This window comes from Ambystoma mexicanum, chromosome 3p (assembly GCF_040938575.1).
Source record: "Ambystoma mexicanum isolate Mex_15411 chromosome 3p, UKY_AmexF1_1, whole genome shotgun sequence".
Classification (NCBI taxonomy): Eukaryota; Metazoa; Chordata; class Amphibia; order Caudata; family Ambystomatidae; genus Ambystoma; species Ambystoma mexicanum.
Window position 1 is genome coordinate 1,204,126,070 of NC_090925.1, and position 27,688 is coordinate 1,204,153,757.

General features: G+C 46.9%; 1 protein-coding gene across 4 annotated transcripts in view; it reads left to right on the top strand.

The window, feature by feature from the left end:
* Positions 1–27,688, top strand: part of KLHL3 (kelch like family member 3) — a 1,295,653-nt gene that overhangs the window by 765,945 nt on the left and 502,020 nt on the right. For all 4 annotated transcript variants that reach the window (XM_069652631.1, XM_069652632.1, XM_069652633.1 and 1 more), the window contains one exon: positions 16,907–17,056. In XM_069652631.1, coding sequence (XP_069508732.1) covers positions 16,907–17,056 — 150 coding nt within the window. The remainder of the gene's footprint in view (positions 1–16,906; positions 17,057–27,688) is intronic.

The window sequence follows — 27,688 nt, forward strand, 5'->3', positions numbered from 1 at the left end:
TGGGGACTGTCATGTCTAGTGTTCCCCTATCTCTTCTCGATCTTTTATTGGAGTTCAAAAAGTTATTTTCCATCCATATAATTTATCATTTGCACTTTTTGATCTATTTTTGCCAAAAGTGGTCTTCTATTTTCTTTTGTATTTTTGTAGTTATAACGGTAAATTCAAGTCCTTTTTTTCCAATTATCTCTTCTAGCATGATGTTCTTCCCTCATCTCCCCGTTTTTTGAAGGTGTAAGGGATGCTGTTCCTCTATGTACTAGTGCTTTGACTTTATATCTGTCTTCACAAGTTTGTGTGTGCTGCCCAACTTGCTCATTTGCTTCTGGGCTATTGAGGGCTACAACCTCTTCCAATGTATTTCCATCCCACTCCGGGGCTCTCCTGTCATCTTGGCTGAAATTGCTCCGTAATTTCATATTTCACTTTTGTTTTTGCTGTCTTTTTTTTTTTTTTGTCCCTTTGGATGGGTGGTGTTGTCTCCTATAATGTTTCAGTAATTGGTGATTTTATTATAGTTAAACTTTCTTAGCGTGTTTTCTTGCCTCTGCGGACACTAGGACCCGACTGCTCAGGAACGGCTTCAGTGGGCATGGTCGACGCCGAACACCGGAGCAGCACAGCAGGACCTAGTCTCAGCTCACCGGCTCCTCCTACCGAGCTGCACACCCCCCATGGCCGCCTTGCTGGCTGAGATTAAAAGGATCTCTGTCCCGCAGTTTTACGGCCAAGCGAAGGCCACACACCAGTATAACGCGGTAAGTCCTGGTCTCAGTTCACCGGCTCCTCCAGCCAAGCCACGCACCCTTCCTAACTGTTTCACCAGCCGAGATCAAAGGATCTCTGTCCTGCAGTTTCACGGCTGAGCGAGGATAGATGGGTAAGGTTAGTGGAGGTAAATTAGTTCTTACAGCCCGTAGGCTCTCTGTTTGCTACACGTGTTATGCCCGTATTGTAGCGGTTTCCGACAGTAGCCGTTTTATAATCTTCTCCCGCAGTTTATTGCCTCATTTGGTATTAGGTTCCAAGTGGCTCCGGACTATTTTATTTTTTATCAATGGGTATTACTCGACATTAGAACTGGATAGCAATGTCTTTTACGAAGTGGGGTGTACTTTAAGTTTCCAATTTAATTAGTACAAACCACAGTAAATTATGGGACGCTTAACACTTTAGACTGGGTTACCAATGATGGTTGTAGTTTTAGTGAATCTTGCTTACCGCTCTGAATATATTCGAGTGCACCGTCCTCACCAGCACCCTGCGGACCACAGCAGACCACTTTCACCACTTCCACACTTCCATGCCGCGGTTCAGGCCATGCTACACAAAGGGACACTAGAACCAGTCCCTCTGCACCTCTGCAAGGCATAAAATAAGAAGTGTCGCATAGCAATTTGCTATGCAATTCTCTTGATTTGCTAATTAAACTGATGCATATGTAGTACAGCTTGCTATTTAAATTACCCTGTTCAATGAAAGCACAGCTCACCCTGCATTCTCTCTTGCCCTCAGGGGTCTCTCTGTCCTCTTTTCCCCATTTATTGTAAGTTGGAAGGGGCCAATGGAGAGAGTGCAACAGTAATAATCTCCTCCACTCTTTAAAGTGCAAAAGGCAATAAAAAAAGTATCAATATCACAGATGGTAGCTCTGAGTACTAATGGTGATAAATACCACTTTCACGGATGTACAGGACTGAAATGATATGCTTTGGCCTACATGGTTTGGGGTTGAGTTTAGTAGTAGCCCTGCCCTCCCCCGAAAGTGGTATTTAATGCTAAATCGAAAATCATATCAATGACAGGCAAGGGCCACCTTGTTCACCTTAAGTTAACAATAACCCTGCCTGCTGCAACACTGTATTAAATAATTAGTCTCACGCTATGACTTTTCTTTAACATTGTGAACTTTTTGATTTATGAAACATCTGAACTTCACCTTGCAGAACAAATGATGGGTCAACCATGTGGATCATATAATAAATGGGACACTGCCCTGTGCATCACCGACTGAACCTATCTGCACAGAGCCTTGCATTGAAACCCTATTTTCAAAGCATTTTTATCATATGTATTTAATTATTTGTGTCCATTCATGCAGCTAACCTTAATATTTAACGACACCCATCCCACTAATGTCTCACTTCAGCAGTACCCAAAAATGCTGTATTGTTGCTCATTTTATGTCTTGGGTTAAAATAACGTCTGGTGAGATTAAAAATATGAATACAAAATTGCTAATCAAATTTGTTTGCTTATCAAGACATGTGTAATTAGCAAACACTGCTAATCAATTTATGCCTTGCTCTTAGACTCTGGAGTGCACACCAGATACTTTCTAGTGAGCAAACTGACCGGTGGGTGACGACCAATCCTAGACTTGCAATGCCTCAGCAAGTTCCCAAAAGTTTGGGATGGTCATGTTACAGCACATGCCCTACCAGCTGGGGGAAATAGATTTTCTAGCAACTCTCGACCTGGAGGACGCATACTTCCACATTCCCATTGATCACAAATACCGGAAGTTCCTGCATTTTGTCATCCAGGAGCGGCATTACCAATTCAAGGCCCTTCCCTTCGGCCTGAAATCATCTGAGGGTATTCGCCAAATAGCAGCACATCTATGCCACACGGGAATCCGCGTCTACCCTTTCCCTGGATGATTGGTTCATCCATTCCCGCTACCAAGCACTGGCAATCCAGCTCACAACAGAGACCATCAAACTTCTTACTTTGCTAGGATTCTCGATCAACTATCCGATGTCCTGCATGGTGCCATCTCAACTGTTTCTGTGCGCCCGGCTCAACACAGTATCGTGCCTGCGGACTCATCAGAAGAGAGGGTGAAGGCCATCCTGGGACAGGTCCAGCATCTGTCGACACTGTCCATTGCAACAGTCTGGTCCATCAAATCCCTGCTTGGAATGATGTCTTCCTGCATCCATCGAGTTTTCTTTTGAAGGCTCCAAATTCAACCCCTCCAAGAATTTCTGGAATGCAAGATGGCAGTGGTCACTGGCACATGGACAAATCAGATCGCCCTCAATGAGGCATTTGTCAAGCTCTTCAATGGTAGTCAGTTCGGCCACACCTCACACAAGGAGCTCCCTTCCAGATCCCTCTGCACCAATCTATTCATGACCAACGCCTCTCCGGAGGGTTGGGGAGCCCAGACAGGACATCCTCACGCCAGAGAACTCTGCCGCCCAAAGGAAAAGAAGTTGCACATAAAGTCCTGGAACTGTGGGTGGTCTTCTGGGCCCTCAGGTCATTTCAGCTGCAGGGATTGGTAGTGCAGATCTTCACAAACACCACCACCACAATGTTTAACTTCAGGAAACAGGAAGGAACGCACTCCCCGCTCTCTTCCTGGAAGCCCAGTCTCTATGGCGCTGGGCCATTCTTGCGCCTTCGTGTTTCTCGTCCCGTTTTACCTGTCGGGCATCCAGAACACCATCCCAGACTCTCTCAGCAGGGAGTCAAGGTCCTGCCATGAATGGGAGCTTCAGCAAGCACAAGTGTCACACTCTTCAGCGAGTGGGGTCTTCCTCAGATCAATCTCCCCCAATGCTACCACTGGAAATACTGTGATGCCACATTTATCTACCCCCATTTTGCATTGTACTGGTCTGAATGCCACTGTACCTGTGCTATGACCCCTGAAAATGGGACCCCTAATGTTGTAAAGGCCATACCCACTACACTGATGCCTTTGCCACCCTTCCCACCACGCCTACCTCACCCATACATCTGTCCCCAGTTACCCTGGAGCCCCCCATCTCAAGTGTGCCCTAGTCATTGCCCGCTCCATTAACGCACATGCTTTAGACATGCATGACCTCATCACCACCCATAACCTAGACCTTCTCATGGTCACCGAAACGTGGATGCATGAGGCTTCTGGCCCTGCTTTATCTCTGGCACTCCCACCAGGCTACGCTGTCACCAGACAAGACCACCCCTCCAAAGGTGGATGCGTTGCTCTAATTGCCAAAGACTCCCCCTCCAACAGGAACATTGACAAAACCATGAACAATAACAGCGACTACCTCCAATTAAAACTCAGCCTCTCTCATCATTGTACCATCACTCATCATTGTCTACTGCCCTCCAGGCCCCATAGATGATTTTCAGGCCTCCCTCACTCGCCTCCTGGCAGACAATCTAAAGAAACCCTCCAAAGTCATCTTACACAGTGACATCAACCTAGGTCTTAATGGCACCAAAGATCCATCGGCTAAATCGCTCAATTCAGCCCTTTTCACCCTAGGATTCAGCAACACTATCACGGACCCCACCCATAATCTTGGAAGAACATTGGACTGGATTGCCCAGCACAACTGTCCTCTCCTAATCACAGGCAATACCCCTACCCCCTGGTCTGACCACCATACTATCGCATTTGGCATCCCCACCTCCAGAACCTCTAACCCCTCTCACCCCCTACCTCCCACCCTAGCAAGAAGCTCCCGTCAAATTACAAAAGAAAGATTACTACCATTCCTCCAGGATCCAGCTTTTAGACCCCCTTTCTCCAATGACCCAGAGGCCCTCGCCCAATCCTATGACATCGCTATCAAATCAGTGGTGCCCCGCTCAAACCTCGCAAAACTAAACCCACCAGCCAGCCACTCTAATGCCTGCCTCACCCCAGACCTCCTCAAACTCTGCAGGCAAAACGGGCCGCCCTAGCACGTTGGCAAACCACCCATGCTGACAAAGACAAACTTGACTTTAACTCTCGCTCAAAGGAGTACAAGAAAGCCATCACCAGCGCCAAAGTTAAACCCTTCGAAGACAGAATTTCTGAAGCCAAGTCCAACACTAAAGAAATCTTCTCAATTTTCAGAGAACTAGAGACCTCCTCTTCCACCCAGAACTTCACCAAAGACAAGGCATGGTGTGACGAAATAAAAACAGCCATGCATAACAAGCTGAACTCACTTCAAACCAAAATACTAATCACCAAACACTCACTTACCAATATTCCCACCCCGGGCCCTCTCCACCTCCCCCCTATTTTCATTTAAGACCATGCAGGAGCATGATATGATCAAACTATAAAGCCGTCCAACTGCCAGGGTGACTCATGCCCTGTCACAATTATCCAGGACTGTGCCGACACTCTCGCTCCATTCTTGATGGCTTTCGTCAATGCCTCCTTTGCCACAGGGAAAGTCCCCTCATGCCTCAAGGAAGCTTCCTCTTAAAAAAAAAAAAAAAACACGTTTGACCCTACTTCTCCCAGTAACTACAGGCCCATCAGCACCATCCCATTCTTACTTAAGATATTGGACAAAGCAACCTACCTGCAGGTTCATCGAAGAGAACAAGCTCCTAGGGCTACGCCAATCTGGCTTTCGCCCAAGGCACGGGACAGAAACCGCCCTACTTGACCTCAAAAACCAGATGGACGATGCTAGAGACCTGGGTAAACCAGCCCTACTCCTTCTTCTCGACCTCTCTGCGGCATTTGACCTCGTAGACCATAATGCCCTATACCACCACCTTACATCCACAGCCAAATTCTCCCCCCACGCCACTGGTTGGATTACCTCCTTCTTGCAAGGTAGGACCATGCAAGTATTCTCTGACTTAGCCTCTGACTCACCCACCATAATGATATGCGGGGTGCCCCAAGTCTCCTGCCACTTCCCTACTCATCTTTACACCCCCCTTCTTCCTCATCCTTGATGCTCTGGATATCTCCTACACCAACTACGCTGATGATACCCAGATCCTCCTCACACTCACAGGCAACTATGATACAGACTCTACGACACACAATAACATCTTTAAAACCATCCAGACATGGATGGCAGTCAACAGTCTATGCCTCAACTCTGACAAGACTGAACTCCTTCTGGTAGGATCCACTGACACACTCAAAAATCTGGACACGCAATTTAGCCATTTCACCATCGGCTCCATCACAATCCTAGTATCTGACAAAGTGAAAACTCTGAGTCTATCTGGATTCCAACCTATCCATGACTAGACAAGTTAATGCAATCACCTCTTCAGCAGCTTATCATGCCAAACTCATTAAAGCAGCGAGGCTTTTTCTCTCTAAAGAGATTTGTACTAGCATAGCCAGAGCTATCACAGGTTCAAGGTTGGACTACTGTAATGTACTCTTCCTAGGAACATCATCCTCCTAGGAACATCCTCCAAAAACTCGGAAAAACTGCAACTCATCCAGAACAGTGTGCTTTGTGCAGCCCAAGGCATCTCCAAAAGAGATCACATCACAGCTGCCAGAAAATCAGCCCACTGGCTCCCAATAAAATAAAGGGTTATACTCAAAGCACTGACACTTACCCATAAGTTCATCCACCTCTCCGCACCAGCCTCCCTATCGCAAATAATCCACCCCTCTACCGCCACAAAGCCAACAAGAACACCTTACGCAAACATGCTCACCGTGCCCATGGTAAAGAGATCTAGAGCAGGAGGCACTAGCTTCCCCTACCTTGCTGCACTACACTGGAATGCCCTTCCTACAACCCTTTGCTCTGAGGTATCACTCATGGCCTTCCGCAAGGCTATCAAAACAACCCTCTTCACCTGATAATCATCAGTCACCTCATGTGACTGCTTTCTGCATCTCCTGTTAACCCGCAAAATGTACTTATAACTTGTACTCAAATGTATTAATGTACAACATGTAAATGCATAACCCTCTTGTACCTTCCCCTGTAACTAAGTTCCCCTCAAGTAACAGCGCCACGATGCCCAAGGGCTGCTTGTGCGCTATACAAATGTAAAAAATAAATAAATAACCTCTTTGCCACAGCTGCCAACTCCAAGTGTCAGAGCTTTGCTAGAATATATCCTCAGCCGAGGAGTCTGGGCGATGCCTTCCCGTTCCCCTGGGAAGGGGCTTCCTGTAAGTCTTCCCATCAATTCCACTTCTGCTACGTGTGATCAACACACTCGGTTGTTGCCACTGCAGGATGATCCTCATTGCACCAGCTTGGCTGAGGCAGATCGGGTACCCAGACCTTCCCCATCTCTCAGTGGTTCTGGCCATCCACCTGCCTCCACATCCCGACCTCCTCTCCAGAGAAGGATGATCAATCCTGCACCACACCACAGTGTCACTGACCCTCACGTCCTTGCTCCTGCAGCCTTAGAATGTGCACACTATTCACTGCCCTTGGAATGCAAGAAGATCCTAGCCAAGGCAAGGCTCCCTCTACATTGTCTTGCTACAGCCACAAGTGGAAGCACTTCACAGTGTGGTTCCCGGCGCTGAAGATTGCCCCACTGCGTGTGACTGCCCTGCAGCTCCTTCTGTACCTGCTCTTGCTGGCCATCGTTGTCTTGCTACAGCCACAAGTGGAAGCATTTCACAGTGTGGTGCCAGGCGCAAAAGATTTCCCCACTGCGTGTGACTGCCCTGCAGCTCCTTCTGTACCTGTTCTTGCTGGCCATCGCTGGTCTTGCCCATTCATCTATCAAGGTCCACATGGCCGCCATATCCCAGTACGTTTGGCTCCAGGCAAACTCTCCCTGTGGTCGCACAGGCTCATTAAGAAGTTCCTCAGGGATCTCTGCAGGACTTTCCGGCCGGTGAAGGAAGCCCCCCCCCTTGCTTTGGAACTAAATGTGGTCCTGTCTAAGCTTATGGAGCCTCTATTTGAACTAATGCATCATGCCCCTTTCTGTCATGGAAATGTGCTTGTTCCATGCCACTAACGTGGTTCTGTCAACTCTTCCTACCTTCATGTTGAAGATTCCGCCAGACTTTCATCTCAACAATCGTTTTGTACTACCAGTTTTCTTCGCAAACAAGTTTTCGCCTGCTGAAAAGGGTGTTGCATTTCACTGGACGTTAATCATGCCCTAAGGTTCTATGTGGCAGCAGTAAGGCATTCAGAAGGCGGCTCATCTTTTCATCAATTCTGGACCTTTCAGACATGGGAAGGCCCTGTTGCATCTCCAGGTGGCTCTCTGATTGTATCACGCATTGCTGGTGGGGGATCTGAACAGGTGGCATGGCAATCCTCTGGACAAAGAAGCAATCCTTCTCGAGAAAACAATGAACAGCATTGATTATATAGTCCAGAATAGTGAACCCACCACAATGAAAGGAAACCAGTTGGATTGGATTGCTACGCAGAATCTTAATATCCAGAACATAACATAACCCAGCCGTGTATCTGGTCGGATCATTTTAAAGTCATCTTTGAAATACATCTGCGGGACACACCAAAACCAAGTCACAGCCCCCATATTAGGATACAGAGCAGAAATTTCAAAGGCCTAGGCCCAGATCAGCTTGAACCATGCCTATGTAAGATATCTGATAGCTTTCAAATTGGGGACTCATTTGACCAAATGTTGAAGTATTACACCAAGCAAATACTTGACGTGGTGGAGCAGTATGCTACCCCCATATCAAAAATGGTTAGGAAGAACAATCACCAGAGCTGGTTCAATAGCACACTATGCAAGCTCAAAATTGGGGAAAGAAGATTGGAAAGGATCTGGCAAAAGGATCAGTCGTTCGATAACAAAGAGCTTTGGAATTGCGCCAACTCTAAATACAGAAGGGGTATTAGAGAGGCCAAAGCCGATCATTATAATGAGCTGATTGAAGCTGCTCCTAACTCGACAAGCAAACCTTTTCACATTCTTAACTCGTTTGAAAAACCCAAAGCTCTGTCCCCCCACATATTCCTACGGAGGAGGACTGTGAACTGGTGAAAAGGGCATTTGCAGATAAAATTCACAAAGCCAGAGAGTCCATTATCCTGGCTAGAGAAGCCTCAAACGAGATCCATTCACCTAATGCCGTAGAACTGCAGCATTATGAATTGGAGAACTTCAACTTTCAACCCATCTATGAAGAAGAGATGGTTAAAGTGTTTTCAAAGATGAAACCATCTTCCTGCACAAAAAATGTAATTCCTCCAAAATAATTGGAGAGAACAAGGAACTGTTTGCCCCAGTCCTGACACAAATAATTAATTCCTCCTTCCCTGATGTAATTGTCCCCCAAGACATTAAGAAGGTGACTAATTACACCCCTGGCTTGGATCTTAAGCACCCTGGCAACCTGCGTCCGATAACCAACACCAATTTTATCCTGAAAATTATGGATAAAATAGCGACAAACAGCTTCAATTCATGTTGAAGCCAACAACCTATTGCATGAGCAGCAGTCAGGTTTCTGTGCTGCACATAGCACGGAAACCGTGATGCTCGACTTACAATCATGTATGCGATCCATAGTGGATAAGGGCAAGACAGGGATGTTAATGCTATTGGATCTAAGCACGGCCTTTGATCTTGTGGATCATCAACTACTACAGCAGGTCTTGGAGAAAACGGCAGGATGCTCCAGGCGACACTGGCCTTGCTGGCATCTTTCCTGGCAGATCGAGTAGCAAGAGTACACTGGCAAGAGAAGTTCTCAATGCCTGCCCATATAAGTGCAGGGGTTCCACAGGGAGCCAGTATATCCCCTCTTCTCTTCAATCTCTTTATGAAATGCTTATGTGTACTTTTAGAATCCATCTGTGTATATTTTACCAATTACGCCAATGATACACAGCTGGTCTCGGAGTTAGAGGGTGATTACCAAACAGATAAGGCTACGGTCATGGCATCATATGGTATAATTGATAAGTGGATGGAAGAAAATTGGATGTGCCTAAATAGCAGAAAAAGCGAGTTGATGTTATTTGGCTCCCGACAAGCGAGAGCCAAGCTAGGAGTAGAATCGGATGAGTTTGTTGTCAAAGACTCATGCATTAAGGTAGTTACCCAAATGAAAACTCTTGGGATGATGATGGAGGCCACTTTGGGCATGGAGGCTCAGACTAACTACCTGCATAAAAATGATGCCTACTACATCCGTCTCTTGAGAGCCATCCACCCCCTTCTAAATGTAAAGAACTCAGCCACTATTGTTAGGGCCATCATTGTGTCGCGCCTGGATTATGGCAATTCATTGTTGCTGGGAGCAACTAAGAAATGCATTGAGGAATGCCAGGTAATGGAGAACAATGCGGTACGTGTGGTAAAAGGGATTAACAGAAGAGACCATGTGATAGAAGGAAGGAGAGCACTTCACTGGCTCAGGATTGAGGACAGAATCCTTTTCAAAGCCATGACGCTAGTGCACAAATGCTTGTATGGGGTAGCTCTGACATACCTCAGGTCTAAGTTCATAAGATACACCCCTAACAGGACTGTGAGATCGGAAGCACATGGTAGGCTGCAAGTGTCGCCGGCTAATCGAGTGACGGGAAATCATTCCCTGTTCAGGCGGCTCAGCAGTGCCACAAACTTACTCTGGCTATTCGCCTAGAACCTAATCGCAGAATCTTCAGGAAGCACCTCAAGACTCACCTTTTCAAGTAAATCTTCATATAGACAGAAGTTCTTCTGCACCCCTGTTGTTTGTCTATTGTGCCTTGTTTTATGTCTCTGCGCCCTTATGCCTGCAGGCTTTCGGTGCATTACAAACACATAAATAATAAAATAATAATTGCCAGACCACTTGCAGACCGGCCGAGAGCCTACTCCACCAAAGCCATCGCAGCAACTACAGCATTTCTCTCTGGTGTTCTCCTGCTCGACATCTGCAGGGCTGCTACATGGAAGTCCACCCACACCCTTACTACATTATACTGTGTCGATAGGGTTCCAGGGAGGAGTCCCGGGTCGGGCAAGCGGTGCTACGCAACCTGTTTGTTTGAGGGGAGTCTGTTCCCGGGGTAAGTGTATTGCCACCTCCCGTGATTGTGTATATGTACTGCTGTGTAATGGTATTCATGAGCATCTGACTCCACATAAGACTCTATGCTGAAGAAGGAACAAGTTACTTACCTGTAACTCGTGTTCTCCAGTATGGATCTTGCATGGATTCACATGTGAACCATCCCTCCTTCCCAGTGCTTAATTTGTAAAAAAAATAAGTGCCAGTGCCCAAAAAATATTGGACCCATAATGTCGGGCACGGTGCTGTCCGCAGCGCCGCCATCAGTGCAGGCGTGGCGCCGCCCTCAGGGCGGGCGCGGCGCCGCCCTCAGCGCGGGTGCGCCTGCCACCCCAATTCAGTGCTAGACCTACCTAGATCGGCCCACCACCAGCCCATCACAAAGCTGCTGCTCCATGTCACATGTTTGGCGCTGCAGAAACTGCTGGCACAGCCTGGTAGTAAATACGCAACTAAGACATGCTCCTCCTGTAACTGCGCCTCAATGCCCCCGGGCTGTGTGAGTGCTTTAAAAATGCAAATAAATAAAAAAGCATTCTGTTTCAGTCACTGTTGCACTGTATTTGTCTCTACCCCTTCTGCCCCATCTGACAGTCTGTTAAAGTAACCAAGTACTGTTAATCGGTTACCTCCAGGAAGAGCACCCTCCCTCAGCCCGTTCTTCAGTCACCTCATCCAGGTGTTTTGTGTAATCAATTTACTCTCAAGCCCTTATCAGTCATCACATCTCATAAATGCATCCCCCTCCCCCCTTCCTTCAAGCATGAGCATGGTGTTGTATAACTTGGAAAAAGTCATTTCTGCAAGACGTTGTGAAATCAACAGCCTGTGCTACTTCGGCTTTAGGGCCTCTTTCAACCTTAACACACATTAAAAAACGAAATATGTTTTGTCACCCAATATTCAGGAGCCAGAGGAGAATGCATATTCGGATACCTCCTTCCCACTGACATGTTCTTGACATACTTCACTAAACTGAAGGGTGTAACAGACAGCCAACTCCCTATCCAACGATTCCTATCTGAGGATTGCATGTGCTCTCATTCGGAGCACCTGCTCGGAGTGCATTGGACCCAGTTTAAGGGGCCACATCTGGTGTATAAACCACACATCAGGATATAAAACATGCGCTGGAATTATTTAAAGAAATGACAGCAAAAGACGGTTGAGAATTATACACGAATACTCAACTAGTGCTTTTATTTATGACGACAGATTAGTGGGCACGTGCACCATGTTTATCCCCTTCTAGTTTCCATGTGTGTATCTTTAAGCCTGAAAAGGCATTTCAGAAGTTTCTTTGCATTGGATTTTCTCGCGAAGTGCAGCCAGTTCAGTTTCGGCCCAATACGTGCACTGTTCCGGGTCCCCTTGCTGAAGCTCGTTTGTGAACTATTGAGGCCGATAACATTAAAAGGAAGAACAGAAACACCCAGGCAAAAATTCACAGTTCTAGTTTCGCTTAGATGAATGCTATCCAGGGTCGGACTGGGGCATACAATTGTCTCGAGTCAGGCTCGGCATCAATGAAAAAGTGGCCAAAGTTGCAAACGACAATTCATTCTTTTTGTGACAGACACTAGTGGGACCAAGCTGCCGCCCGTGCCCTGCCCGGTCCTGGGCTTTGTCCTTCCTTGCCTCAATCACTTAGGCTACCATCCATGGGGCCACCACCGCCACGGCCATGCTGAGCCTGATGATGACAAAAATAGGTGCGCGGCGCAGCGGCCCCATGGAAGGTAAGATTTTAAAAGAAAAAAAGTATATTTGGGCAGATGGGACCCATCACTTTCGAAGTGATGGGCCACAGCCGCCACTCAAAATAAGTTATTTCTTTTAAAACCACCTTCTGTGCGGCGGGGCCCCGGCCACCTGCCCCACGGAAGGTCAGGTTTTCAAAGAAAAAAGTAAAAAACAGTGTTTTGGGCACAATCCACGGGCCCGGCCGCCCGCGGCAGAGTCATCCGACTCAGTCTGCGGCAGCCCCTGGTCACAGAAATTGGCCTGGGCCTGGCACTGACTGCAGTCAGCAGCACACTGCACACAGGTTACACAGACAAAGGCCCGGGCCCGGATGGGCCCCTGGTGGGGTCTTGACTCCTGGGCAGTCAGGACACCACCAGGGGACCATGTCGCTGCCCGGGCCTCGACCTGGGCCTTCCTTGCCTGATCACTTGACTGTGACAGCCTCCGGCTGCACCGCACGCAGCAACAAGTGACTTACCTGCTTTGCCAGCTGGGACTTGGTCTCCTGTCGGGGCCTCAGGCTGGGGATGGGGGGGAGAGGGGGGTGGGTGCGCACACTGGCACCCGCACAAATGAAAAAGCAGGCAGAGGGGGCCCCAGGAAGCAACTAGGCTGCACCATGCAGTGCAGCAGGGCAGGCTCTCTCTCTCTCTCACAAGTCAGGACCGACGACGCCACGCCTCGACACCTTCACAGTAACTTGTGAAATGAAGGTGCCTCTGCGCTGCCTCCTGTGGCAACAACAACGTGTCACCATGTAATTTCACTGGCTCAGATGAACAGCCAATGAAAACTGCACATTCTGTGTTACTATACAGAATGTATCAAATACTGCATAGTAACAACAGAATGGTAGTTTTCATTGGCTGTTTGTAACAGTTTGTTGTTCATTGCTATTGCTGGCCCCTCCCAGGCCCAGCCAGCCATGGCCTGCAACCTGCATGCACGAGAGAGATCGAGATCAGAATGACAAATCCCAATGGGCCTCATTACGACCCTGGCGCTCACGGAATGAAGGGTGCCGGTACGGGACCGGCACCCTTCATTCCGTGAGCGCTGATTACGAGTTCCATTTGCGGGACCCGGACCAGACGTCTGGTAAAACCAGACGTCTTTTCCGGGTCCTGCGAGGGGAAGAGGGAGGTAATGTGCCCATTATTACCTCCCTCCCCATTCCCATTGAGCCCTCTGGGGGCTCAAATGGGAATGGGGAATGGTTCCTGCAAGGAGGAATGTCGGAATGACCCGGTAAATCCCCATTGCAGGAACCCAGTAATGGAGTCTGGTTTGGAGGCGGCCATGGTGCTAATAGCATCATGGCCGCCTCCAAACTCGTAATGAGGCCCCATGATTTATAATCGAAGCAAGGCGAAGTGGAAGAACAAACAAAGCAATGGCACGTGCGCTGGCTCCGCATGAGTTCCGGTGCCCAAAAAAGAGTGCCGGTGTTGGGCACTGGCAACCACCCCCACAAATTAAGCACTGCTCCTTCCCCTCTCTGGCTCTTCTTGGTTCATATGCCACTTTATGTGCGATACCAAATCTGAAGATGGCCACCAGGGGTGGAGCTTAGGAGCAAGGTGTCATTTTCTTCAGGCAGCATGACCCAAAGGATACTAATAGGCTATAGAGGAGACATGCAGTTTCAATTTAAGGCTAAACTGCTTTCTTTTTACTGAGGATTCCCAGCCTGACCACAGGGAATATTCATGAGCATGTGAATCCATGCAAACCGATGCTGGACAACAGGAGCTGCAGGTAAGTATCTTGTTCCTTCTCCAGCATGGGGTCTTACATGGATTCATTAAATATCACCTGTTATATATGTATAACTTCAAATGCTCTGTTTCTTTACCAGTATCTTTTTTTAGGTCAGTAAATATGAATTACTAAATTTTCTATGGAGCAACAAAAAGAAGAAAAGAATTGCTCTAAGTTGAAGAATGATAAAGGTGGTGTTAGATTTCCAGACTATCCATCTTACCATAAGGCATTTGTTTTGAAGCAAGCTCAAAATTGGTTCCTACCTGATAATCATACCGACCCTCCCTTGGCTATTTGTTGAAAAAGAGCTTTTGTCCACTATCTCGCTGATGGGTCTGTATTATATTTTTTATCGTAACTCCTATAAATATTCAAAATCACGAATAAAGTAGATCAAAGCAGTGAAATGGCTAATAAGAGTAAATCATACGGAAACAGTAAAGAGATTTAAACTCCAGAAATGGACAGAATGCATGCGGAGTGAACGAAGTGAATGGCGTGGATGAATTAGTTAGAATGGATAAAACAGGTGGAACAAATGAATGCGCCGAGTTGAAGAATGCATGAGTGGAAGAACAAATACCTATATAGTTCGAATGAGTATGGAAATCGAGTGAATGTGTAGATTGGATGAACATGTTGAGTGGATGAGTATGTAGAGCAGCTGGATGTGTAGAACGGACGAGCGTGTAGCGCGGATGAATGCGCAAATACAGAGAAGCGTGTAGAACGCAAGAGTATGTAAAACAGAGGAATGTCCAGAACGGATGAGCATAAACCGGATAAATGTGTTGAACAGATGAGTATGTGGAGCGAATGAGTATGTAGAGCACATGAATGTGGATATCGGGTGAATATGGAAGTGCGGAGAGTGTGTAGATCGCTGGAACAGATAAATGTACAGACCGGTCGAATGTACAGAGCGGATAATTGTATAGAGTGGACGAGTGGATAGAGCGGACGAGTGGATAGAACGCATAGAACGGAGGAGTCGATAGAATGGATGAGTGGATGCAGCCACATCCGGTCTGGATAAATCCTGCCAGAACGAACACATACTCCTGATCTCTCGACCACCACACCTACCGCTAAGAAGCAGCTATTACACGGATCCCGAACGAGCTGCACACATACCCGGTGCTCACACGCACCTTTTGACTCTCTCTACTGATCTGAACTTCGGTTCCCAAGGGCGTTCAACCTACCAGCGCCTTCAGACCATACCAATGGTATATAAGGCGCTATATAAATGCAAAATAACAATAACAATAACAAAATCTATTTGCCTATCTAATATCAGATAGTTTCTATTCCTGTCTGAAGTCAAGTCATCTGATTTGGTATCCCCTTATTTATGGTACAATAAAACAGTTTTAGTCAATGGTAGATCTAATTTCTGGAAGAGAAAGGCTAGATAACAGTCAAATATATGTGATCTTTTTTCAGGGAACTGATAAGTTCAATCTTAAAATCTCTAAGTCAATATCTGAATATATTCTGTTTAGTATCCTGATAAATGCTTGTAGTGATAACGCAATTTCTTTTACGGAAAACATACTTAATGCAGATAAATATAAATTGCGCTATCTTGTAACTATCCCAAACTGCAGTGTGTCTGACTTTAATAGCTTAGATCCCACTTTGTTTTCTTTAAGCACAGTTTATTTAGCTCCTTGGATGCTATCCAAATCAAATGTAACAAATGATGGAGATTATGTATATATTAATGAATTTTGGGTACCAGTATGGCAATATCACAAACGCATTTTCAAAGTGATTATTCCTTTATTTTTTTGTAATATTTTACTAGGTAGTCTTTCCCTCAATGTAAATGACAGTAACTCCCTCTTTATATATTATCTTTTTATTATATTTTCTACGTGGTTGGTAACCACTAACTCGAAATAATAGTCAAATTGCCATCCTAGTGTAGAAAAAATGTTGCTAATACACCTTTTCTGCTAGCAAAACATAAAATTAAATGGCATTTATTAATTATCATGTTATAATGCACATTGCACTTGATCTGATCCTGGTTCGAAAATATTTTTATTTGTCCAGGTACTTTTTATTTAACTGTATATGCTTTGTTTCCACTTTAATTAACTTGTCCCCTTCCCTATTTGTGTCCTTCCCTTGTTTGTGTTCATGGTGTGTGTATTTGTATCATTTAAAAGATAATATTATTGAACTACTTATCAATATACTCCCTATATATGTTGTCTCAGGTTGACCGATTTTGACAACCTTAATTTAGCTATTGCATTATTGTTGTATATATCTCTTGCTTGCTATATTGGTTATGTTGAGCCTAACCTTCATTTTTAACTCCTTGTACAGTCGGTTGTTTTATGATCTCTGCTCAATATGAATTGTCACACATAAAATGTAATCAAGAACTACTACTAACTAGCCCACTAACCATTTTCATGCATGTAATATAACATTTGCTCTCTAACCTTCACATTTCAATGATAGTCAACGAAAACGCATTTCAGATTACATATTAAAGCAAAATAAAATATTTTCGTCCCTATGGGATCCCTGTAAGAGAGGATCTGAATGATAGATGACAAGCACTTGGGTATACAGCTCAAACTATGATCCGATTCAGTCGTATTTTTACTATTGTTAAATACTTGATTTCCCTTTTTGCCTTTTCAGACTGTTGAAGAAGAAGCTTTAATAAAGAACAATAACACGTGTAAAGATTACCTTATTGAGGCCATGAAATATCATTTACTTCCAATGGATCAAAGGCAATTAATTAAAAATCCAAGGACTAAACCTAGGACTCCTATTAGTCTACCAAAGGTAAGATCCCTTCTCTCTATTGTGTTGGATGTTCTCCATTATAGTTATTTATTGAACATGAACCTATTTTCAGGAAGCAATGGAACACTTTACAATCATAGAGGGAAGAACACTGGGAGGGAAGCAGCGAAACAAGAGTGAACTGGGGAAGAGAGGGTGGGAAATTTGGCAGCAAGGGATCTATAAGGAACCAGGGGAGGAAATGGTGGTAAGCAGATCAGTTTCAGGTGGAGTGAGTAGACCTAAATGTTAAGGTGGAACCATCTCATGAAAAGGAGGGTCTTCAGCTCCTTCCTGAACTGTAGAAGTGAGGGGGCGAGTCTAATGGTGACAGGGAGGAGGTTCCAGAGTCTTGGGCTGTAGACCGAGAAAGCCAGTCTTCTGGTTCTTTCCTTCCTGCAATCGCAGCAATCAAACATGCACATGTTCTTACTTTTGGTGGAAATAGGTCTCCAGAGATGCTGGGTTTCTCAGTGAGGTACCTTGGGAGCTTCAGGGTGAATGCCTTGTACATGTTGCAGCAGAATCTGATAATACAGCCTTTCAGCAGGAGCCAGGGCAGGTCAATGAGAAACAATCTGATATCTTTTGATGAGTCGTCCTGCAGCATGCAAGGCATATCTGAGGGGTGGCAGGGTAGTTGCCGGAGGGCCTTCCAAAAAGGCATATCCACCATCCAGTTGGGAGAGGAACAAGGCTTAGACAACATAGTTTTCTGGGATGAAGAGCTTTATTTTCTGCAGGAGAGAAAGTTATTTGTTTCTTCCTTACTATTTCTGTTTGAAAGGAAGGTGTCTGTCGATGTCAAACTCAAGGGATTTGGTGCAGATGGCAATCTAGGGTAGAAAGCCCTCGAGGTTCATAGCAGTGAGCCTGTTCTGGATGTCGGGGTGTTCTTGGTTCAGTAGGAATTCAGTCTTGGACGGTTTGAGATGCAGGTAAGCAATGAAGATCCATGACTGGCTCAATGTGAGGCAGGCCTTGAGCCTTTGGATGTCTTTGATGGAGGATATCTTGAGGTAGACCTGCGTGTCTGCGTATTTTTTGTGGATATTGTGTGGAGCGAGGAGGGATCTGAGTCGTTCATGTAAAGATTGAAGATCACAGGGGAGAGTGTGAATCCTTGTGGGACTCCACAGGTGTGGGATAGAGTTTGTGATCTGGAGGAATCCATTTGTACAAACTGGTGGTGAGTTGAAAAGTAGGATTTGAACCAGATGAGGATGATCTTGCTGATCCCAGCGCAACGATGTAGATTGTCGGCGAGTGTCTGGTGGTGTACTGTGTCGAAAGCTGCTTAGAGGTCAAGCAGAACCAGGAGGCAAGGATGACTATCTAGGATTTTAAGAGCATCTCCGATCACCTTGAATGTAGCCATTTCTGTGCTGCATCTAGGTCTGAGGCCAAATTGGTAGGACTAAAGGAGGTTGTTGGCTTTGATGTGTTGGAAGAGTTGCGTTGCCACTGCTTTCTGAAGGTTGCTACATAGGAAGGGAAGATGGTTGATGGGGCAATAGTTGCTGAGGTCATCAGGGTTGGTTTCTTGAGACGCAGGAAGACTTGTTCAGTCTTGTGGGTCAATGGGAAGGTGCCTTGTGTAAGGGAGCTGTTAATGATTAAGAGGTAAAGGAGTGCTTCAGTCGGAAGGGCCTTGAGTGGGAGGCAGGGAGAATGTCATCTGGGTACGATTGTGGCATCAAGAGATGCTAGGGTGGAAGTGAGGTCTTTCATAGCAAGTCCCTTGAAAGTTGTCTAGGTAGTTGTGGTATTGCGAGATAGGATGTGTAGTGTGCTTTCAGTTGTAGCGTTGGTGTCTTTGTTACTGGATCATGCTGATCTTGTTGATAAAGAAAAGGTTGATGGTGGTGGATTTTTCGATTGATGCAGTGCTTGATGGCCTTGGCTATGTTGTTTTGGTGTAGTTGGTCTTGGCAGTGGTCTGCGCATTGCCTGGATTTCCTCGAGCAGAGTGAGGTCAGATGTGCTGCTGGATTTTACACCAAGTCTTACATTTTTGTCGCAGTTCCATGTCATTTCATAGCCGGAATTTTCAAAGCCTGGCATTTCAACGTGGAAATGTTCATAGAATGTTTTTATTTTTTATTTATTTTGGGGGGTCCACCCAAACCACCTCTCACCACCTATTTGACCTATTCCCTAACCCCCCAAACCCTTATCTTCCCTTTCCCACCCCCCATGTTGAAGTGGTAGGCTTTGAAAAATCTGGCGACGAAAGAACGTTGTACGGTTTTCTTGTGGTTGATTTGATGGAGTTCAGTTCTTGAGTGTACTAGGGTGTTGAGGGTTTAGGCTTGAGGGTGTGTTATTTCACTCGGAATGGCGGTTGATGTTGGTTGTGAGGGTGGTGGTGAGTTCTTGGAGAAGTGAGCCACAGCCCTTGTTCGTCAGAGGTAGATCAGCTCAGGGGAGGTGGAGATTATCCGTGATGGCCTCCACTGGGAAGTTCTTGAATTATCTGAAGCCATGTCTCCTGTATTTCCGATGGGTTTGCTTGACTGCTTTGGTGTGACTAGTGTCAAAGGAGATTGAAAGATGTTCTTGCCAGTTGAGCAGGATTGGAGAGCTGTGATGGAAGGGGGTGTATTGTGGTGATGAGTTAGGGGATATTACCTTTCCTGTGAGTTGAGTCCTGGTACCCGGTACCATTGTCAATAACTTCACAGGTGTCAGTATAGTTGGTTGGGCTCTCTGTCATGATCTCTGCTTCCAAAAGGTCAGGGTTTTCCCAACTCCCTTGGAAGCAGATCCATAACCCAGGTTCCGAGTGCCAACCAGTCCCAATTGGGACCTTTTGGACCCAGTCCTGGCGCCAGTGGCACCAGGCTCATAAATATGCCCAGTCCCAGCGCTGGAAGCGCCGGGCTCATAATGCTTGGGTGGACTTACCTGCAGCAGACCATGCTGCTTACTTGCCTGCCAGTTGAGTCTCTGATCCTCTTCTGTTTGGAACTACTTTTCCTGTTGGGTGGGGCAGGAGCCACTCCCTAGATTCAGAACACTGGAACTCTTCTGGAAAGCAGGAACTCTTTTCTTACCTAGGCGTGGCTGTGGAAGGAGGGACCTAAGCACTACAGGAGGCTATTTAAACCACACCCGATGGATGAATCTTGCTTTGCGTTATTCTGCATCCTCAGCAGCAGAACGCTCATCGTGTCTTCTGCATCTGATCCTGGGCCTAAGGAAAAAGGCTTACCATCCTGAATCCAGTCTTCAGCAACACCTATAAAGACAAGAAAGAACAGGTTAGCATTACAGTCTTCAGTGACAGCTCTTCACTTACCTGGTCCATCGGCTGTCACCAACGCCTCGCGCTGCATTCCGGCATCTGAAAGACAAAGGCTTACCTACTCTTCGTGCGCTCCGGAGGTCTTCACACTGCATTCCGGCATCTGAAAGACAAAAGCTTACCAACTCTTCGCACGCTCCGGAGGCCTTCGGCGCTGCATCCCGCATCTGAAAGACAAAACAAGGTGCGTTTAAAGACATTGGGGAACTTTAATACTCACGTGCCATTACTCCTTTCCACATCTTACCCAGTGGGTATTCCGGCACCCTGCAGCCGCCCCGAACATGTACCTGCAAAATAAAAAGACAGTTAGAGCGCATCGTGAAGCAGGCAACAAGCGCTTACTTACGTGCTTCCAGGCGCTTCTATTCATCCCACGGGCTCCATCTGCAACTCACTTCAGCCCGCCATCCGCCTTCGCCGGAACCCTGCAAAACAAGAGACATCATTACTAAAGACTTTAAAGACATTAGAATTACTCGAAACTTACTGTTCGTGCAGTAAACGACGGACAGCAGTCCTCTGAAGTCAAGAGGCCTGCTCCCCTTATCCAGTGAAGAAACTGGTTACAGCACCCTGCCTCGAGGCAGATGGAGAGCACGGCGTTCACTTACCTAAGGTGAGAGCGTTAACCTTTGGGGTTCTACAGGAGAAGAGAAAGGGAAGAAGAGAGAGACATTCAATAACCCAGTTCATTAATCCCACATTTTCTATCTGCAGACATCTTACCCTTCGAGCCAGACATACAGTGCACAGAGGTCCAGCCCAAAGAGCCAGCCGTGTGTTACACATCACCTTTGAAGATACGGTATACGCCCAGTCAAGACCGGCGCCTCTACGGGAATCAGGTGAGCGTTACAGAACGCAAAGCCTACCACAAAACTCCCGTCCAGGCGCTATGGAAACCTCGGATACCGACCAGCTAGCCCAGTTACTTGGGGAACTAAGGGCAGAAGTGCATGCAGCCCGTCAGGAAACGAACGCTCTAAGAAGGGAACTGATTATTTCCAAGGAGCGAACAGATGATCTCGCTAGACAATTGCTACAGTCACAAGCCGGACAGACCCCGTTACCCGCATCTGGGGGAAATCTTCCTTCTACATCCTCTATGAATCCAGTGCAGATCAACCTACCTGGGAATGTACCTCTGGCTCCGCCCGAACGATTTTCTGGTGACCCAAAGAGGTTTGCAGTATTTATTAATCAGTGTCGGTTGCATTTCTTATGCCGGCCAGCAGCCTTTCCAACTGATCAAGCTAAAGTAGCTTTCGTGCTTTCGTACCTTAGTGGCAATGCGGCAGACTGGTCGATCCCTCTAGTAAATCAAGATGATCCGGTCCTCCATGATTTTCAAGCTTTTCAGTTCAGTATGGAAAAACTGTTCGCAAGACATTCACAGGGGCAGGCCTTGGACAATGAGCTTCTTTCGTTGCGACAAGGTAATCAAGACCTTTTGGCTTATATTGCGTCTTTCAACAGACTGATAGTGGAAACTCACTGGCCTGAGGACAAAAGGATTACGCTGTTTTATAGAGGTCTACGCGGAGAGCTCAAAGATGTGTTAGCCCAAGTAGTGAATCCCCCACAAGATTGTTCGGACTATATAGACTTAGTCGTTCAAATAGATCACAGACTGCAGAACAGGAAGGCCGATCGTTCCAAGTTTGATGCTCGAGTATTTTCCAAACCGCCAACTCCTTCCAAAGGAGTAGACTCCGGGGAACCCATGCAAATAGGGGGTCTGAAAGGTCCTCTAACACAAAAGGAGCGGGAAAGGAGAAAACAGTTGCAATTATGCCTCTATTGCGGAAACTCAGGGCACTTTCTTCGAGACTGTCCGGTGAAACCTGCCAAGAAGGCAGTAGGAGCTGCAGTTACCAAAGTTACAAACTCTGAGCAGGGAAACGACCTCGCCCGACAAGAATAGAGGTCCTCTTGCCGAGCGTGAAAACCAGTTCCGTGACCTCGCATTTCGTGATACCTATGGTCCTCATTAGCCCTGATAATCCGGATCGATTACATGCAATTGAAGCTTACATCGACAGCGGTGCCATCGGCAATTATGTGGATCATGAAATGGTTTTGAGGATGAATCTAACTCTTTGTCCCAAGGCTGTAAAGGACGTCATTACTACGGTGGATGGTACGAGTAAAAGAGGGCGATGAATGGAAGACGGCCTTCCGCACCAAGTATGGGCTATTTGAATATCAGGTCATGCCCTTCGGACTTTGTAATGCCCCGGCCGCCTTTCAATATTTTATTAACGATGTCCTCAGAGAGCTCATAGATGTGTGCATTGTTGTTTACATTGACGACATCCTCGTTTATTCTTCATCGGAATCTGAACATCGGAAACACGTGAAAATGGTCCTCGAAAGATTGCGTCAACACAAACTTTTCGCTAAATTGGAAAAATGTGTTTTCAACGTGACTGAAGTTGAATTCTTGGGATTCATATTATCACCTGGCGGAGTGCGTATGGATTCAAAGAAGGTCGATGCAGTTCTCAAATGGCCATCACCATCCTCCGTAAAAGGTGTGCAAAGCATGTTAGGCTTTGCTAACTTTTACCGCAGGTTTATCCCCGAATTCTCTCGAATAGTCCAGCCCATCACTGCCTTGTTAAAGAAAAACAAACGTTTTGAATGGTCTACCGAGGCGGAACAAGCTTTCCAGGATTTGAAGACTAAATTTATCTCTGCACCAATCTTAAAACACCCTCGCCCCGAACTCCCCTACATCGTGGAAACTGATGCTTCAAGCCTTGCCATGGGGGCAGTTCTATCACAAAAGGACCCGGTAACCAATCAGTTGCATCCCGTGGCATTTTGGTCCCGCAAATTCTCGCCTCCTGAAATCAATTACACGATTACTGACAAGGAACTTCTGGCTATCAAGTCTGCCTTTAAGGCTTGGCGGCATTATCTGCTGGGGGCCCGACACACCGTTACTGTGATTACGGATCACCGAAACCTGCAATATTTGAAAACCGCAAAAGCCCAATCCTCTAGACAACTCCGTTGGGCATTATTCTTTGCCGAGTTTGACTTCATAATTACCTATCGATCTGGTACAAAAAACGGTAAAGCTGAAGCCCTTTCTCGGATGGGAGTGGAAGAACACTTGATCAACCCTAAACCTGTACCAATCATTCCCGAACAAAGAATTCTGGGTGTAATCGCCACAGAATCCATAGAGGAAGTTAAGGATAAAGCCAGGCAACTTGTAACTCCAGCAGACATACAGAATTGGCATCTTCAGGGAAAGGACTTTGCAGTAAAGGACAACTTATTGTATTTCCAAGAACGATTATACCTACCCAGCACAGATTTACAGAAAAAAGTAATCTCTTGTTATCACGATTCTTTAATGGAAGGACATCCCGGTATGGCCAAGACCTCAGAAAAGATCAAGCGCTACTTCTGGTGGCCGTCTTGGAAAAAAGATATCAGAGACTTTATAATGTCCTGTGGAGTATGCGCCCAAAACAAGAGTCAAAAGGAAAGACCAGCAGGCCTCTTACGCCCTATTGACATCCCACCTCGCCCTTGGCATACGCTTTCTATGGACTTCATCACCGATCTACCTCCATGCTCCGGATACAATACGATTCTAGTAATCGTGGACTTATTCTCCAAGATGGCGCATTTCATTCCGCTCAAAGGCTTGCCAACAGCAGCAACTCTGGCCCGAGAATTTCTCGAAAACATCGTCCGACTGCACGGTTTTCCTTCGGTTCTAATTTCGGATCGAGGTAGTCAATTTATTTCTCATTTTTGGCGAAGTTGCTGTCGGTCGGCTCAAATTGATGTGAGACTATCGACCAGTCACCACCCTCAGACCGACGGACAAACCGAGAGGACCAATCAAACTCTGGAACAGTATTTACGCTGCATGCTGCAACAAACTGAAAAAACTTGGAAAGACATCCTTTGGATAGCCGAATATGCCTACAATAACTCTGTCCATTCGGGAACTGGGAAAACCCCGTTTTTTCTTTTGTACGGCAGTCACCCTCGAACCTCGGAGTTGGATCCCCTCCAAGATCTTGAAACACCAGCAGTAGACTACCTGCATTCTACAATCACCCAAGCCTTTAAGGAAGCTGTTTCTCACCTTCAAAGGGCTAAAGAACAATACAAGAAAGGAGCAGATCAACATCGGAAGGCAGCCCCTCAATATCAAGTAGGGGATCAAGTCTGGTTATCCACCAAATATCTACCTCTAAAAGGGCCACGCACATTCAACCCAAGATACCTTGGTCCCTATTCCATCACTACCATAGTAAACCCAGTAGCGGTCAAGTTGGACTTGCCCCCGCACATGAAGATACATCCGGTCTTCCACGTCTCTCTATTAAAACCCGTGCAACCTCAAACCCGCCTAACCAAATCTCCAAAACCTATCCTAGTTGATGGAGAACTCGAGTTTGAAGTCAAAAGCATTCTGGACTCCAAGATCTCCAAATCTAAACTATTCTACCTAATTGACTGGAAAGGCTACGGCCCCCAAGAGAGATCCTGGGAACCTGCTGAATATGTCCACGCTCCTCGCCTAATCAAAAGATTTCACCGAACATTTCCTGACAAGCCAAAACCCCCGGAGAAGCCCGGTTTGGGAGGGGCCTTGAGGGGGGGTACTGTCATGATCTCTGCTTCCAAAAGGTCAGGGTTTTCCCAACTCCCTTGGAAGCAGATCCATAACCCAGGTTCCGAGTGCCAACCAGTCCCAATTGGGACCTTTTGGACCCAGTCCTGGCGCCAGTGGCACCAGGCTCATAAATATGCCCAGTCCCAGCGCTGGAAGCGCCGGGCTCATAATGCTTGGGTGGACTTACCTTCAGCAGACCATGCTGCTTACTTGCCTGCCAGTTGAGTCTCTGATCCTCTTCTGTTTGGAACTACTTTTCCTGTTGGGTGGGGCAGGAGCCACTCCCTAGATTCAGAACACTGGAACTTTTCTGGAAAGCAGGAACTCTTTTCTTACCTAGGCGTGGCTGTGGAAGGAGGGACCTAAGCACTACAGGAGGCTATTTAAACCACACCCGATGGATGAATCTTGCTTTGCGTTATTCTGCATCCTCTGCAGCAGAACGCTCATTGTGTCTTCTGCATCGGATCCTGGGCCTAAGGAAAAAGGCTTACCATCCTGAATCCAGTCTTCAGCAACACCTATAAAGACAAGAAAGAACAGGTTAGCATTACGGTCTTCAGTGACAGCTCTTCACTTACCTGGTCCATCGGCTGTCACCAACGCCTCGCGCTGCATTCCGGCATCTGAAAGACAAAGGCTTACCTACTCTTCGTACGCTCCGGAGGTCTTCACACTGCATTCCGGCATCTGAAAGACAAAAGCTTACCAACTCTTCGCACGCTCCGGAGGCCTTCGGCGCTGCATCCCGCATCTGAAAGACAAAACAAGGTGCGTTTAAAGACATTGGGGAACTTTAATACTCACGTGCCATTACTCCTTTCCACATCTAACCCAGTGGGTATTCCGGCACCCTGCAGCCGCCCCGAACATGTACCTGCAAAATAAAAAGACAGTTAGAGCGCATCGTGAAGCAGGCAACAAGCGCTTAGTTACGTGCTTCCAGGCGCTTCTATTCATCCCACGGGCTCCATCTGCAACTCACTTCAGCCCGCCATCCGCCATCGCCGGAACCCTGCAAAACAAGAGACATCATTACTAAAGACTTTAAAGACATTAGAATTACTCGAAACTTACCGTTCGTGCAGTAAACGACGGACAGCAGTCCTCTGAAGTCAAGAGGCCTGCTCCCCTTATCCAGTGAAGAAACTGGTTACAGCACCCTGCCTCGAGGCAGATGGAGAGCACGGCGTTCACTTACCTAAGGTGAGAGCGTTAACCTTTGGGGTTCTACAGGAGAAGAGAAAGGGAAGAAGAGAGAGACCTTCAATAACCCAGTTCATTAATACCACATTTTCTATCTGCAGACATCTTACCCTTCGAGCCAGACATACAGTGCACAGAGGTCCAGCCCAAAGAGCCAGCCGTGTGTTACACATCACCTTTGAAGATACGGTATACGCCCAGTCAAGACCGGCGCCTCTACGGGAATCAGGTGAGCGTTACACTCTCTGCCCACCATGAACTACTCGTGGTCACACCAACTGGTTTCAGGTTCTCAGACCCTTGGTTTCTCAGTGATTCAGTACGCTCTCTTCCCAGCATCTGATACTTTAGTTCAGAATCATTCTGAATTTCGTGGGCTCCTCCACTCTCATTGGCCCCGTCTCCCGCTTGCGTTACTAGTATCTCAGGCAGTTCCAAGTATGCTATCATGGGAGAGGGGTTAGGGAGTTAGAGGAACAGGAGTCTTTGTCCCCTAATTGGGGTAGTGTCTCCCAGTGAGGTCCCACTTGCCCAGACCCCTAGGGAGGGTCTTGCACAGCCAGGTCACCTCCCTAGCCTCAAAGGGGGAGTCTCCACCTTGGGGAGAAGGGGCGAATTCCCTCGATTTGTCAAAATAGCCAGGATGCTTTGTTGAATGATGGCAAGGCCTCTGGCGATCTTGTTTGAACTGTCCCATTGTAGAATTCTTTAGCGATGGGGTTAAGGACATCTAGAATGGGGGTTAAAGTGGATGTCACCATGGTCTCAGTAATGAAGATGGCGTCCAAGTCATACGTGGTGATGAGGTTCGCAATGTCTGCTACGTGGTTGTTTGCTGAGCTGACTTTTGCGAGCATCAGTACTCATACTTCCTGTCCCCTTTCCTCCATCGTTTTGGACAGCCCCCATCATTGGGATGGTACCGGAACCTTTGGCAGCGAAAAATTGAGCCCACCCCCCCCCCTTTAAATTTAGAACAGCATGCAGGAGCGTGACCTTGGGCATGGCAACACCGCGCTAAGGCCCCGTCCTCCAGCACCTCACCCTTTTTCTGCATGAACGGTGTCAGCCCTGCCAGCCAGTGGGGAGACATTTTAGATTTCCGCTTGCTCCTTTTCTTTCTTTGTTCAATCTTAATAACCTCCCTTCAGTGCCTCACCTCCCCTGGTGCATGTCGGCTACATGTCGGCTGCAGGAGTATTCCCAAGATGTGCTTCGTGCAACCGCTCTTTCCCGGCCTTGGACCCTCATGCGCTCTGTCTTGGGTGCCTGGGGCCCCACCACTGCTGGGATGCGTATGTGGCCTGAAGTGCTCTTGGTCACAGGGTATTGGAAAATCGGTTGTCGCGTTTGAGGGAGATATTCCACACTTCTCCTCCTGCGCACCTTAAAGACTTTGTCTCCAGGACCTCTAGTCAAGACAAGGTAGGCCCTCTGTTGAGCACAGCTCCTAAGCGCAGCAACTCCT